This window comes from Protopterus annectens, chromosome 3.part0 (assembly GCF_019279795.1).
Source record: "Protopterus annectens isolate FY-2018-M chromosome 3.part0, PAN1.0, whole genome shotgun sequence".
NCBI lineage: Eukaryota > Metazoa > Chordata > Ceratodontiformes > Protopteridae > Protopterus > Protopterus annectens.
In genome coordinates, this window is record NC_056731.1 from 1,923,051,751 (window position 1) to 1,923,065,711 (window position 13,961).

Below are 13,961 nucleotides of genomic sequence, written 5' to 3' on the forward strand. Positions count from 1 at the left end.
GGTAGTCAGTATCCAAACTTGTCATCCGACTACCTCGAACAAATTGACCCTTCACTATATTCTTTTTACAATGTGGGGGTGAGCACTCTTATAATGAAGGAAAGAATTACAAAAAGTAGGTTTCCTGAATATCTTGGTTTCAAACTTGTTATTAACCTTATATACCTCGACATCCAGGTACTGCAGACGTTCACTAGAAAGAGTGCAAGTAAAATCCAGGAAGTTAGTAGTATGTTTCATATAAATCATAAATTCCTCAAACTTCTTCTTATTTCCTGTCCAAAACAACACTATATCGTCCAAATACCTCCTACAGAGGCTCCAGGCTAAAGTTAGCTTCATTTTAATTATAAACATACATTTGATAAAAGCCAAGTAATAATCCTAAATATCATATCCAATAACTGTTTGTATACTGCTTTACATATACCTGTCCTATTTTATGATGCTCTTCAGTTGCTTAAACACCAAAGAAAGAGGTTACCAAAGCCCTACACCAATCTCTGCCTCAGACATACAATATACTACTTTGGGCAGCATGATTTGTTATATTGCAAATCTGCGGTAATTGTGATTATTTCAAAGTACTCTAATGGAGACCTCAAGAAGCCTATTAAAAAATACAGAGTACAGTGAGGCCTCATTTTTGATTGACCTTTTTCATTAGTTCACCTAGGCAACAAACAGAATTTCAGAGTATTCAGCAAGATATGCTGAATATTTAGCCCTGACTTCTAACCATACTAACTGTCCAGATCTTTCCAGAATGTCATTTTCATCTCCTACAATTTGTGGCTTTCTGGTACATTAGTAAGGACTGAGCTCATTACATAATGACATATGGTTGTGTTTCTGACTTCTGGTACATTAGTAAGGACTGAGCTCATTACATAATGACATATGTTTGTGTTTCTGACTTCTGGTACATTAGTAAGGACTGAGCTCATTACATAATGACATATGTTTGTGTTTCTGACTTCTGGTACATTAGTAAGGACTGAGCTCATTACATAATGACATATGGTTGTGTTTCTGACTTCATTTCCTTCAGAAAATGCACACTAATGCAAATCCTGTTATTCTAGCAACTAAGTTTAAACTTTATACGAGCAATATAATTATAATATAATATTATAATATAATATTGCTATAATAAGATCTCCAAATTTGCCACTAAATCCAAAACATCAACTCACCACTGCCTCTGCCTTCAATCTCTGAATTGGTTAGAACTCCCTAACCACCAGACTATCTCCAACTAACTAACGCTCACAAATTAATATTCTCCCCTGATAAATACCCAGCCTTAAAGAACATTCTTCCCCCTTACATCCCAAACAGATCTCTGAGATCTGAACACCAAAACCTAATCTCCATTAACAAACCCAAACGTCCCACCAGCCAGCTTCTACTCTCCTTCTCTCTAGGTAAAAAACGGAACTCTCTCCCTCCTTCACTTAGGACTATACCTAACATTGAATCCTTCAAAAACCAACTCTTCCTACACCTATCTTCCAAACGGAAATGGTCCTGCTTTCACCCTACATAACTCTTCCCACTAAGCTCTCCATACTCCTGCTCTACTATACTCTCAAGCTTAATCTAATTTCTCTAAAGAACCTGAACTAGCAAACTTTAAATAAACTCCAAGCTTGTAAATATTGTATACTTCTAAAGAGCAAAAAAAAAAAAAAATGTTCTGATTTTTTAAACTGTCTCATGATGTATATTACACTTGCAGTTTTTTGAATGTATGAATCTACTCTTGTATTTCATCTCTATTATGTAACCTTTTGTTTTGTATTTTGTAACCTTTATTGTACTGTATTGCAGATGGAGCTTTTCTCCCCGGGCCTCCACTGAAAATGGGCACTTCTTGGCCCAGTGGACTTCCCCGGTAATCAAACTGAAAATAAATAAATAATAAAATAAATATTTAAAAACTGCCCCTATCTTTGGGCCTTTGACACCATTATTTTAGGATTTATCCAGATTTCTTGCACTAAGTGGCTAAGAGGTATGTCCCCTTGACACTGCTTTCATGAGAGGCAGAGACATATATTACTTTTTTCAATGATCAAGAGGAGACTAGTAATAGAAATTTGGGGTCTATATTATATCATCAAACACTTAAAAAAGCAAACTATGAATAATCGAACCCATGTAAGCGAAAGCTTACAATTTCGAAAGCTCAGAACAACGACTTTCTTCCCTTGGAAAAAAATCGCTGCTCCAAAAAAAGAAAAGAAAATTTAAATAATACATAAAGTGGGGGGCTGTGCCCCCCACCCCCTTATTTAATATACCAACTCTGAGATTGTTCCAAAAAAGCCAACAACTCATTGGAATACACACGGAAAAACAACACTTTAATACAAAGTAGTAAAAATATAAAACATGTAAGCGCTTTCACAGAGTCCTCTCTGCTTCCTCAGACAAACTACAGTAACTGCTGCTCTTGTTTGAATAATGATACATCTAGGTCATATCTAATCAGTTAACAGCATCTTGATTGAATAAATAAAAGTTAAAGGCATACACTATACAAACACTATATAAACAATCAATCATATAAATAGTGAACTAAAAATATATGTAAAAAACTGTAAAAACATGCTCTATAAAATTAGAAAGTAGTAAAACTGTAACAAATATGTACAAATATTAGAAGATGTGACCAAACATAATAATCAATGTTTCAAAGCCCTGTTCCTAAGAAAAGGTTTCAGTGAAACCTTATTATTTAGTCCAGGTGTTCTGTCAGCCTGAAGCCTAATTATCCTCCGAGATTGCACTACAGTGCCGAAATCGGTAAAGTAATGGAAGCGGCCAAGCAAATTCTTTCCCTGGGAAATAATTTGTTTAAAAGCCACTTTGCTATTTTGCATTTTTGTTGTTTTAAGTTCGACCAAGACGCATTCAATATAATGCGTCTTCGGTCATCTAATAGCAACCCGAAATTTGGAGGGTGCGAGTGGCTCACCCACACATTGGGGAAGCAGGGGAGCTCTTCCACTCAAAAACACTTAAATTTCACTAAGCTTGATTATCAAGGGGTTTAATCTTCTGTGAGTCATATGGAAGGAATTACTATATCTTTGTTTTAAAATAAAGGATAATATACATTAAAATTATGACTAGCTTTGCTGCATTGCTGGCTATCAAGCAATGTAGCTGCATTATTTGCTTTCTTTCTCTAAATGTCCTGGATTCCTGCAGTAGTTAGTCCACGTATGCACATGCACTTCAATGACACCAAATGAAACATTTCCCCCAAAGATCCCTTCAGTAGTTTGTCCTTGTCTGCACAAGTACTTGACAGACTACAGAATGAAACATTTGCCCAAGCAACCCCTTCAGTAGTATGCCCAAATATGCTCAAGCACTTGACTGACTAAAAAATGAAACATTTCCCCAAGTGACCCCCCTTGATATGCCCAAATACACTCAAGCACTTGACTGACTACAAAATGAAACATTTCCCAGGCAACCCCTTCAGTACTAAGTCCAGGTATGCACACAGTGGTCTGTCTGTCCGTGTATGCACAAGCACTCAAGTGACATCTCAGTGAAACATTTCCCCTAAGTGCCCCCTTCAGTAGTTTGTCCAAGTATGTATGCAAAAGCACCAAAATGATACATTTCCCCAAGTGACCCCTTCAGTAGTATGTCCAACTATGCACAAGTGCCAAAATGAAACCTTTCTCTAATGACCCCTTCAGTAGTTCGTCCATACATGCATAAGCATTTCACCGACTCCAAAATTAATATTTCCTCAACAACCCCTTCAGTAGTCTGTCCATGTCTGCACAAGCATGTCACTGATGTCAAAATGAAAAGACTTTCCCCAATGACCTCTTTAGTAGTCTGCCATTGTATGCATGCACAAGCACCAAAATTAAACATTTCTGCATCGACTCCTTCAGTAATCTGTCCAAGTATACACAGGCATCAAAATGAAACATTTCCTCAAGCAACCCCTTCAGTAGTATGTCCAAGTATGCACTTGCACCAAAATAAAACATTCCCCCAACAACCCATTCAGTAGTCTGTCTATCCATGTACAGGTACTCAAATTACATCCAAATGAAACACATTTCCCCAAGTAACAACCCCTTCAGTAGTCTGTTCAAGTATTTATGCACAAGCACCAAAATGAAACACATTTCACACAAATAATGACCCCTTCAGTAATCTATCCATTTATGTACAAACATTTTAGTGACTCCAAACTGACACATTTCCCCAACAACTTCTTCAGTTGTTTATCCATGCCTACACAAGCATGAAAATTAAACATTTTCCCCCAATGACCCCTTTATCAGTATGTCCAAGTTTGCACAAGCACCAAAATTAAACATCTCCCCTAACAGCACCTTCAGTGGTATGTCCAAGTACGCACAAGCACTAAAATTAAACATTTCCCCCTAATGACCCCTTCAGCAGCCTGTCCAAGTATGTGCAAGCACCAAAATTAAACATTCCCCCCTAACAACCCCTTCACTGGTATGTCCAAGTATGCACAAACATTGAAATGAAACATTCTCCCAAAGTGACCCTTTCATTAGTATGTCCAAGTATGCATTAGCACCAAAATTAAACATTTCCCCTAACAACCCCTTCAGTGGTATGTCCAAGTAGGCACAAACATTGAAATGAAACATTCTCCCAAAGTGACCCTTTCAGTAGTAAGTCCAAGTTTGCACAAGCACCAAAATTAAACATCTCCCCTAACAGCACCTTCAGTGGTATGTCCAAGTATGCACAAGCACTAAAATTAAACATTTCCCCCTAATGACCCCTTCAGCAGCCTGTCCAAGTATGTGCAAGCACCAAAATTAAACATTCCCCCCTAACAACCCCTTCACTGGTATGTCCAAGTATGCACAAACATTGAAATGAAACATTCTCCCAAAGTGACCCTTTCATTAGTATGTCCAAGTATGCATTAGCACCAAAATTAAACATTTCCCCTAACAGCACCTTCAGTGGTATGTCCAAGTAGGCACAAACATTGAAATGAAACATTCTCCCAAAGTGACCCTTTCAGTAGTAAGTCCAAGTTTGCACAAGCACCAAAATTAAACATCTCCCCTAACAGCACCTTCAGTGGTATATCCAAGTATGCACAAGCACTAAAATTAAACATTTCCCCTTAATGACCCCCGTCAGCAGCCTGTCCAAGTATGTGCAAGCACCAAAATTAAACATTTCCCCCTAACAACCCCTTCACTGGTATGTCCAAGTATGCACAAACATTGAAATTAAACATTCTCCCAAAGTGACCCTTTCATTAGTATGTCCAAGTATGCATTAGCACCAAAATTAAACATTTCCCCTAACAACCCCTTCAGTGGTATGTCCAAGTATGAACGAGCACCAGTGGCCCCTTCAGTGGTATGTCCAAGTATGCACAAGCACCAAAATGAAACATTTTCCACCAACAATCTCTTCAGTGGTATGTCCAAATCTGACCAAGCACCAAAATGAAACATTTCCTCCCCACAATCCTTTCAGTAATTTGCCCATGTATGCACAACAAGCATACTAGTAAGTAACCCTACTTATCTCAGACACTGGTTGCTTTTTTCTGCCCACTCAGTCTATCTCCCCACATATCAAATGCACCCACAGTAAGTGCTTTCAATACCAAAAAGAAGAGGATAGCCCTCAACTCACAGTGGTGGCAAAGATTTAATTAAAGAGACTGTCTTTACTGCATTGCAGCACTGCCCCTTTACCTACTCAGCCAGTCACAAGTCTTTTGGAGGTGGTGTCCACACAAGATGATGTAAGTGGGGGTGGGAGGCTGACAGCTTAGGATGTACATCTTTCCATTCCCTTAAAGGTAAAAAAAAGATATTTAATTAAAAATATATATTTTTTTAGTTTTAAATTGGTGAATTGTACCCTTGACAAGGCAGCACCTAGGGTGACTGCCTTTTTTGCCCAATCCTAGCTATGCTACTGCATGGACTGCATAACTAGTAGCTACCTAGAATTAATATTTTCTCACAAAACAATTCAAAAAGGCATTTTAAGGAGTAACACTGCTAGTTAAATTTTCTCAGATCAGAACTTTGCATTTTTTGATACATGTAGCTGTTAACACAGGCAGAAATGCATAAATGAAACATTTGCTGTAAGTTTATATTTGGAGAATATTGTTGCATATGAGCTACACATATGGGATAATTAACAAAATGCATTATAGTAATTTTGTCTGCCAAGTTCCACTTAGAAATGCTAAAATTGCTCAGAATTCATTAATTACTATTAACGGTTCTGCCAGTGCAGATGTACAACACACACAGATGTGCAGCTTTAAACACAAACATACACACACACACACACACACACGCACACACACACACACACACACACACACACGCACACACACATACATTGTATTTTGATACCCTACTGCTCTTGAGCACTAACACTTTTAATAGCAGCTTATTTTTTTTTACTTTTGTGGCATAGTTATATTATATAACAACAGAAATACTCTTACTGAGTAAGCTCCTGTTTCTCCTTCTCTGACATCTACTTATCTATATTTTATATTACACAATTCTGGGTTATGTTATTTGAGAATAAAGTTTCCTTATGCATAATCATGCTGTTGCCATCTTTTTGTAAATCTACCATTTCATTTTTTTTCAGTTATACTTACCCACATAATAAGATGTCCAGCCTAATTTAAACTACTAAGATATGCAGATTCTACAAATGTCATTACATGTAAATCAGTTGACTCTGAAGACTTCTGCAGTCCTAAGCTATTCTTATGACTGAACGAGTAAACAAGTACCTTCCAGAAAAGACTATTGCATGGAATAAAATATTTATTTCTCAGTCATGTTATCCTGACACTTTCCAGATTAGTGTCCTGTTCACCTAAATTGGCTTACCTTTTTGAGCCCAGCAGTAAGGACCTTGCTCTGATCCCATTCCAGCTGCATCCTTTCTCATGCAGGTGACTTTTCACTCAATTAAAAGGGTTCTGGGTATGCGTTGTCTTGTAACAGTTACATCTACATTGCTTTTCAGATAAACAGAGCATGACACACTCTGCATGGCAAGTTCTGGCATGTACTTGGCAAGCTCTCCATGACGCAATGACAACTGTTACAAGAGTTCTACCTTTTTTTAACTATTACACTTCTGTTGTCTGAGCAACAGGTGATAGTGCTGCAGTCACTTTGCCTCTCAGAGTATTAGGCTGTGATTTTGCAAATGACTTTCTTATTTCAGTAAACATAGGTAATAAAATAGCAAAAGTTCCACAAGTTCTGGAAACCCATTCTATAACAGTTTTTTTGTATACCTCTTTCTATCATAATCATAGTTTTTTGCTTCCCAAATAAAGCCATTACAATTCAAAACATCATGAATTAGTATGTTCTGCATTTTCCATGACCTTTTACTTTAAAATCCCTACAAAGTACATGTGACAAAATCTTTCAGTGTGTAAATGAACAGCTCTGAGCAGTAAAATGAACAAATCTGATGTATTTGAGTGGTTTGCACCTCAGCCTACCCACTACCATCCAAACTAATGCAATATTTGCAGCAAATATACATAAAAAACTGTAGGAAAATTGTGTTAAAATAAAGCTAGAAAATTGTGATAAAAATAAAGCTAGATACATTTGAATTTTCCTTTGTATGCCAGTAGAAGATAGTTTACATTAGAATAGAATTACATGCCCTTCCTGAAAGATAAACATAGAGAAATTATAAGTACTTTTGATACATAAAATGTCACTGTCTAGAATTCAAATATATTTTGTAGCATTTGTTAGAGCTGTGAAATGGTTTTATAAGTATTGTTTTTAAAATGCAGTAATAGATAGTCAGACAAGTCTGATCTTTACTCTTGTGATAACATAATTTACACAAATATGATGATTCCGCTGGTCATAGCACATACATTTACTAGTCCATTTTATATTAGCATGCCCAGCACAAAACTTAAATCCTTCCTAGTCACTTCATAGACACAACTAAATTAGTCATGGTGAGTAATAACACTATACCAAGCTATAAGGAGAGTACGTTTCTTCAGTGGCAGCAGATAGTTTAAAATCTTGTGTATCAAACTAATCAAAGTAAAGGTATGCTGTCACTGCAGAGAGAGAGAGAGAGAGAGAGAGAGAGTGATGATCTGAAGCTGTGAAAGTCCAACAATGTGATTGGCTGTGTTATAACAATGTTACAATGTGTCAGCAAACAGGATGAGTTGATGGATGCTGACTGAATGATATAATAATGTTACAATGTGTCTGCGTACAGGATGGGATGATGAATGTTGACTGAATGAATGATACGATGATGTTACGATGTGTCTGCATACAGGATTAGATGATGATCTTTTCAGCAGATGGTACAAAAGAGCTTGTAGGTAAAGTCCTGTATTCACAGAAAGTATCTTCCTTGATTAAGTTTTCTGGCTTTTCAATATAGTCTGGCAAACTGCTGAGAGGTACAGATGAGATAATGAATGCTGGCTGACTAAATGATACAGTAATGTTACAATGTGAATGATTATAGGATAAGATGAATGTTGACTGACAATGATACAATAATATTACAATGTGAATGTATGCAGGATGAAATGATTAATAATGATTGTCTAATAAAATAATGTAACAATGTGTATTGAGGAAAAACTCAAACCCTCTGAAGGGATCATCACAGAGTGTGTATGCTAGAAATATAGCAAGTCTGGAAAACTTGGCTGTCAAACCCTGCATCCAGTTGGGTCTCGTAGGTGTTTTATGCATTTCCTGATCTCATTGAACTTGATAGATTCCAAATATGAGTTTTCCCCTAAATGAAGAAAACTTCTTCAAAGAAGTATTGAAGGGGTTCACCTGCATTAACAAGATGGTATTTCTCATTTCCAAATTATAGCTTCTAAACTTAACCCTTGTTGTAGAGGCTAAACTTTCACATTAAAACATCTATAAGTTAAAATTAAATCCCTTGTAATCAACCTAGAACTGACCAAATGTAGCTGTAGGTTAGCCAAGCTGCACTTATAAACTGTGGATCTTACTGGATAACATTTTTCAGATATATGATTTCCACATTCTTTCTAATTTTTAAGAGTTTACAGGGTATATAAACAAGGGCCAGTAGTATTCAATGCATGGTTTAATAGCTGACATATAAAAACAACAGCGCATCATTTTGTCTGGTAGCACCTGCTAATTATGATAGTTAAATTAATCTCGAATTATAAGCCATTATGTCTGATAAATTCCAAATCCTTGACTTAAACAGAGATCATCAAAATCTGATTATTAAAGGTGTGAGGATGTTCCTTATTAGATGGTCCAAAAATGTATTACAATGCAGTTTTGCATAAAATAAAACTTTTGTTTTCTGTGACCAGGTATACAACAAATCTAAGTAGTCCTGTAATGTATGCTGGTCACTTAAGTTGGTTGCTACAGTTCCTATCTTAGGGTGATCTACAAATCATTAGTCAGCAATGTTGCCATAAATATATTAAAAAGAAAGATCCCAGTATGTAGCCTTGTGAAATTCCTTGACTATTGTTTCATATAAAAAATCGAATCATGTTCACTCACAAAAGTAGTTTCATTGAACGTAAAAACATCTGAAAAATGTTCACCAAAATTGCCTTCAGTGAACATTCCATGAAAAGTTTTTTTTTCCCGGGGCTACAAGCACCCTGCACCCCCAATCATGCCAAACTTATATATACAAAGTCAGGGGTTGCACGACAGTGGAGAAAAAGGAAAACTCATCTGTCATAGAATGTAGAGCTGGCAAACTTACTTCAATCATTTCATGTTTGCTGAAAATATTTTTTTTTATTTTTTAATGTTCATAGGTTTACAGGTAAGTACTAGAATAACTGCCTTTGTGGGTCATTTTAAGCCTAGCCAATTTCCCCTTTTGTGCTCGAAATAAACATACCATTTGGTTATAGATTGGCCTTACCCACCCCATGGTCAATAATTATATAGTATCCCTAATGAGAATAAATTGGATAATAGCATACATAATTTGAGGGGATCCATGCATAGAATGAAGCATTTAGGAGCTGCTTCCATCCATCTGTAGTACAGGGGGCAGTCCTTCTCCCACAAAAACTTATTATATATGTTAACTCTGCTTTTATGATTTGTATCCCAGTAAGTAATGCAGTTGATAATGCTAGAATTCACCTATAGAGATGATAGGGTTTGGAGTACGTCACAGTGAGGCACAGTGTCAAAGTTCATTGCCAAATCAAAATGTAGTTCATTTGCATCCAGGCCTTCATCTATAGTAGCAATCAAATTGTTGCAAAAATTTAATTCATTAATTCATCCCCACAGTACACTAGGATGAAGCCCTAACTACAGCCTAGATGACCAGTGTTTGACTAGTAGCACAAGTATTGAAGGGAATAGACTGGGAGGATGGGAATTAGTGGCCACTACTGGTTCTCCCAAATTAGGGTGACACCTAGGAGGACCGCTGGGTGTCATGCACGTGAAGCACAAGCCTGCACAGTACAAGTTGCCAAGTGGGGCTATGCACAAACAAACCTGAGTGTGTGTGTGTGTGTGTGTGTGTGTGTGTGTGTGTGTGTGTGTGTGTGTGTGTGTGTGTGTGTGTGTGTGTGTGTGTGTGTGTGTGTGTGTGATGTCTGTGTCTCAGCTTGTGTCTCTGTCTGTGTGTGTGGGTATGTTTAGGCACACACACCTATCTGATGTTAGGCATTGTAGATCTCAAGGGGAAGCAGATCCAAGAGTAGGCTACTCCATGCAACCCACTAGCTGGTCTGCCTCTTTCCAGCTGACCCCTCCTGCTGTGGAACAAATGGCCCAACTGGGATTATTTGGCAAGGTCAGATGGACCACAGGGCTCCTGCCTAACCTAGGGATGCATAGCTTTCAGCCTCATGGAATGACTGGGCCAACTGGGTAGAGGAAGTGAAGATACTGTGCAGGGCCAGTTGAGATCGGGGCAAGAGGGTTAAAAAATTCAGTAAATTGGTGAGGCATGAACACCCACTCATGGACCTACACTGGTCAAGATTAAGCAGTTGTTTAAATGATAGTGAAAAGAGGATGAGCAAAATCTCAAAACATTTGCCAGTAATATTAGTCATGTTGCTGGAGCTATATAATTCTGTGTTCCATTTAGGTCACCACTTTAAAAACTGGCATGACATATTTTGATTGTATCTGCTCTATTTTCTGAAAAAGAAATATATATATATATATATATATATATATATATATATATATATACTTGTTTCCCACCTTTCTGAACTAGTATAGTCCAGTTTTCAGGTTATTGCTGAATCCAGGGCTGTGTTACAAGTTTCTGTGTTGCCCATACCTTACTTGGATAGAAGGAAGTTTCTTTGTTCACCTATGAGAGAGGTGCTTTGAGCAGCCTATCTGTCCCTGCAGGAGTGGTTTCAGCCCAAAAGTTAGTAGTTTATTAGCCATGTTGGGCTAATTTCTATCTCTTTCACTTCCCTGCTATAAAAACTGCATTTGTGCAGTTTTTGCGCTTGTATTCCACTCAGCAAGTGCCTTCCAGGTGTTCTGCAGAGTCTACAGCAACAGAGATACAAAAGAGTGACTTTGGAGTGATTAAGTATCACTTTTCTGCTTTTCTTGCTGTCTTAACTATTTCTGCCTAAAATGCCACTTTTTTTAGTGAATCTGTGATTTAAAAAGTTTGTTATTGCTATATATTTTACATATATATATATATATATATATATATATATATATATATATATATATATTGTACTTATTTGCTGCCTACACTTAAATTAAGTCATTTTTGTGTTTAAATAATCTGTTTGACTGTTGTAGGCTACACACTAAATTGTGATAGCCTTTTCTGTGCATTTAAAGTGTTGTTTTGATTGTGTCTAGTCTATTTTCTGGAAAAAATATATACTTGTTACCCACCTTTCTGAACTAGTATAGTCCAGTTTTCAGGTTATTGCTGAATCCAGGACTGAGTTACAAGTTTCTGTGTTGCCCATACCTTACTTGGCTAGGAGGAAGTTTCTCTGTTCATCTGTGAGAGAGGGGAGCTTTGAGCAGCCTATCTGTCCCTGGAGGAGTGGTTTCAGCCCAGAAGTTAGTAGTTTATTGGCCATTTCGGGCTAATTGTGATTGTATCTGCTCTATTTTCTGAAAAAAAATATATATACTTTTTCACGCCTTTCTGAACTAGTATAGTCCAGTTTTCAGGTTATTGCTGAATCCATGGCTGTGTTACAAGTTTCTGTGTTGCCCATACCTTACTTGGATAGAAGGAAGTTTCTCTGTTCACCTGTGAGAGAGGGGAGCTTTGAGCAGCCTATCTGTCCCTGGAGGAGTGGTTTCAGCCCAGAAGTTAGTAGTTTATTGGCCATTGTGGGCTAATTTTGATTGCATCTGCTCTATTTTCTGAAAAAAAAAAATACTTGTTTCCCGCCTTTCTGAACTAGTATAGTCCACTTTTCAGGTTATTGCTGAATCCAGGACTGTGTTACAAGTTTCTGTGTTGCCCATACCTTACTTGGATAGAAGGAAGTTTCTTTGTTCACCTGTGAGAGAGGGGAGCTTTGAGCAGCCTATCTGTCCCTGGAGGAGTGAAGCCCAGACGTCAGTAGTTTATCGGCCATTTTGGGCTAATTTCTATCTCTTTCACTTCCCTGCTATAAAAAACGCATTTGTGCACTTTTGTGCACAATGCAGCGCCATTTAGCTAGAGTTAAACTATTCTCAGCTCCACAAAGTCTTCTCTTCAATTTTTCCCTTGGAACTAGACAAACCTTAAACTTTAGCACTCAAACCATTCATTTCACAGTCAAGCACTTGCTTAAAACTCATAGCAAGCACTAATTAACCCTAGCACTAGACTCCCTATACTGTCCAGAAGGACAAGGCTCTCTATTCGTCCCCACCAGCCAATCAGAAAAAACAGCTTACTCTACCTATTCAGGCATGTCCAAAGTGCAGCCTCCAGCGTACTCTCCAGTTCAACTGGTGAATCTGGGCATTTTGAGGCAATGTTACAACTGCCTCATGTACACAGACAACCCTCTCCTCCTACCACCAAACACTAATATATGCAAGAGATGCAATTATACAGCCAAACTGGAGGCAAAGCTCTCTCAACCCAAGACTGGAACTGACAGTCAAGAGGAGAAGGGTAATACTTGCAACACATCACTAGTCTCACACAGACCTAATAAACCAACACCGGCAAATAACACACAATGCACAGTGGTGCAGCGGTTAACGTTGTCGCCTCACAGCAAGAGGTTCTCCGGTTCGATTCTCGGCTGGGGTGCCTTCTGTGTGCCTCCCACATTCCAAAGACATGCATTTGGAGCATTTCTCCCCGGGCCTCCGCTGAAAACAGGATCTGTGGAACCTAGTCGGACATTCCCGGTCAACAAATGTTAAATAAAAAAATAAATAAATAAATAAATACATGAAAACATACTCGGAGGCTCTAAATAAAAATCTGCAAAAGCAACAGAGACCTCCAAAGCAGACATCCAAGCAACCTCCACACCCCATCACCAACTATGAAACACATGCTTCACATAATCAGTGTGCCACACAATCACAGCCCTTAACGCAAAATAACATACCCAACACACTAGTAATAGGCGACTCTATACTCAGGCACACTGATGTCCCACTGACTAGGCTGGACAAGGAGAAGGTTACAGTTAGCTGCCTGTCAAGTGCCAGAATCCGCCACATAACACAAGCACTCAGGTCACTCCAGAACAAGTACAAATACAACTCTGTCATTGTCCATGTCGGTGTGAATGACCTGAGACGTACCTCCCTGGACTACATGAAAAGAGACATGGAAGAGCTCTCTGATCATGTAGCCCAGGCCGGTATGACCCTGACCCTGAGCAGCATTCTGCCCTCACCAAGAATTATGCCACAGTATAAAGAAAA

The 13,961-nt window shown here is 38.0% G+C and overlaps 1 protein-coding gene across 1 annotated transcript in view; it reads right to left on the bottom strand.

Moving 5' to 3' along the window:
• Window positions 1-6,988, bottom strand: part of LOC122797184 (cyclic nucleotide-binding domain-containing protein 2-like) — a 605,654-nt gene extending 598,666 nt beyond the window's left edge. Inside the window, exon 1 of the mRNA XM_044066007.1 lies at window positions 6,915-6,988. Within this exon, the coding sequence (XP_043921942.1) occupies window positions 6,915-6,965 (51 nt within the window). The 5' untranslated portion in view covers window positions 6,966-6,988. The remainder of the gene's footprint in view (window positions 1-6,914) is intronic.
• Between the last annotated feature and the right edge of the window lie 6,973 nt (window positions 6,989-13,961).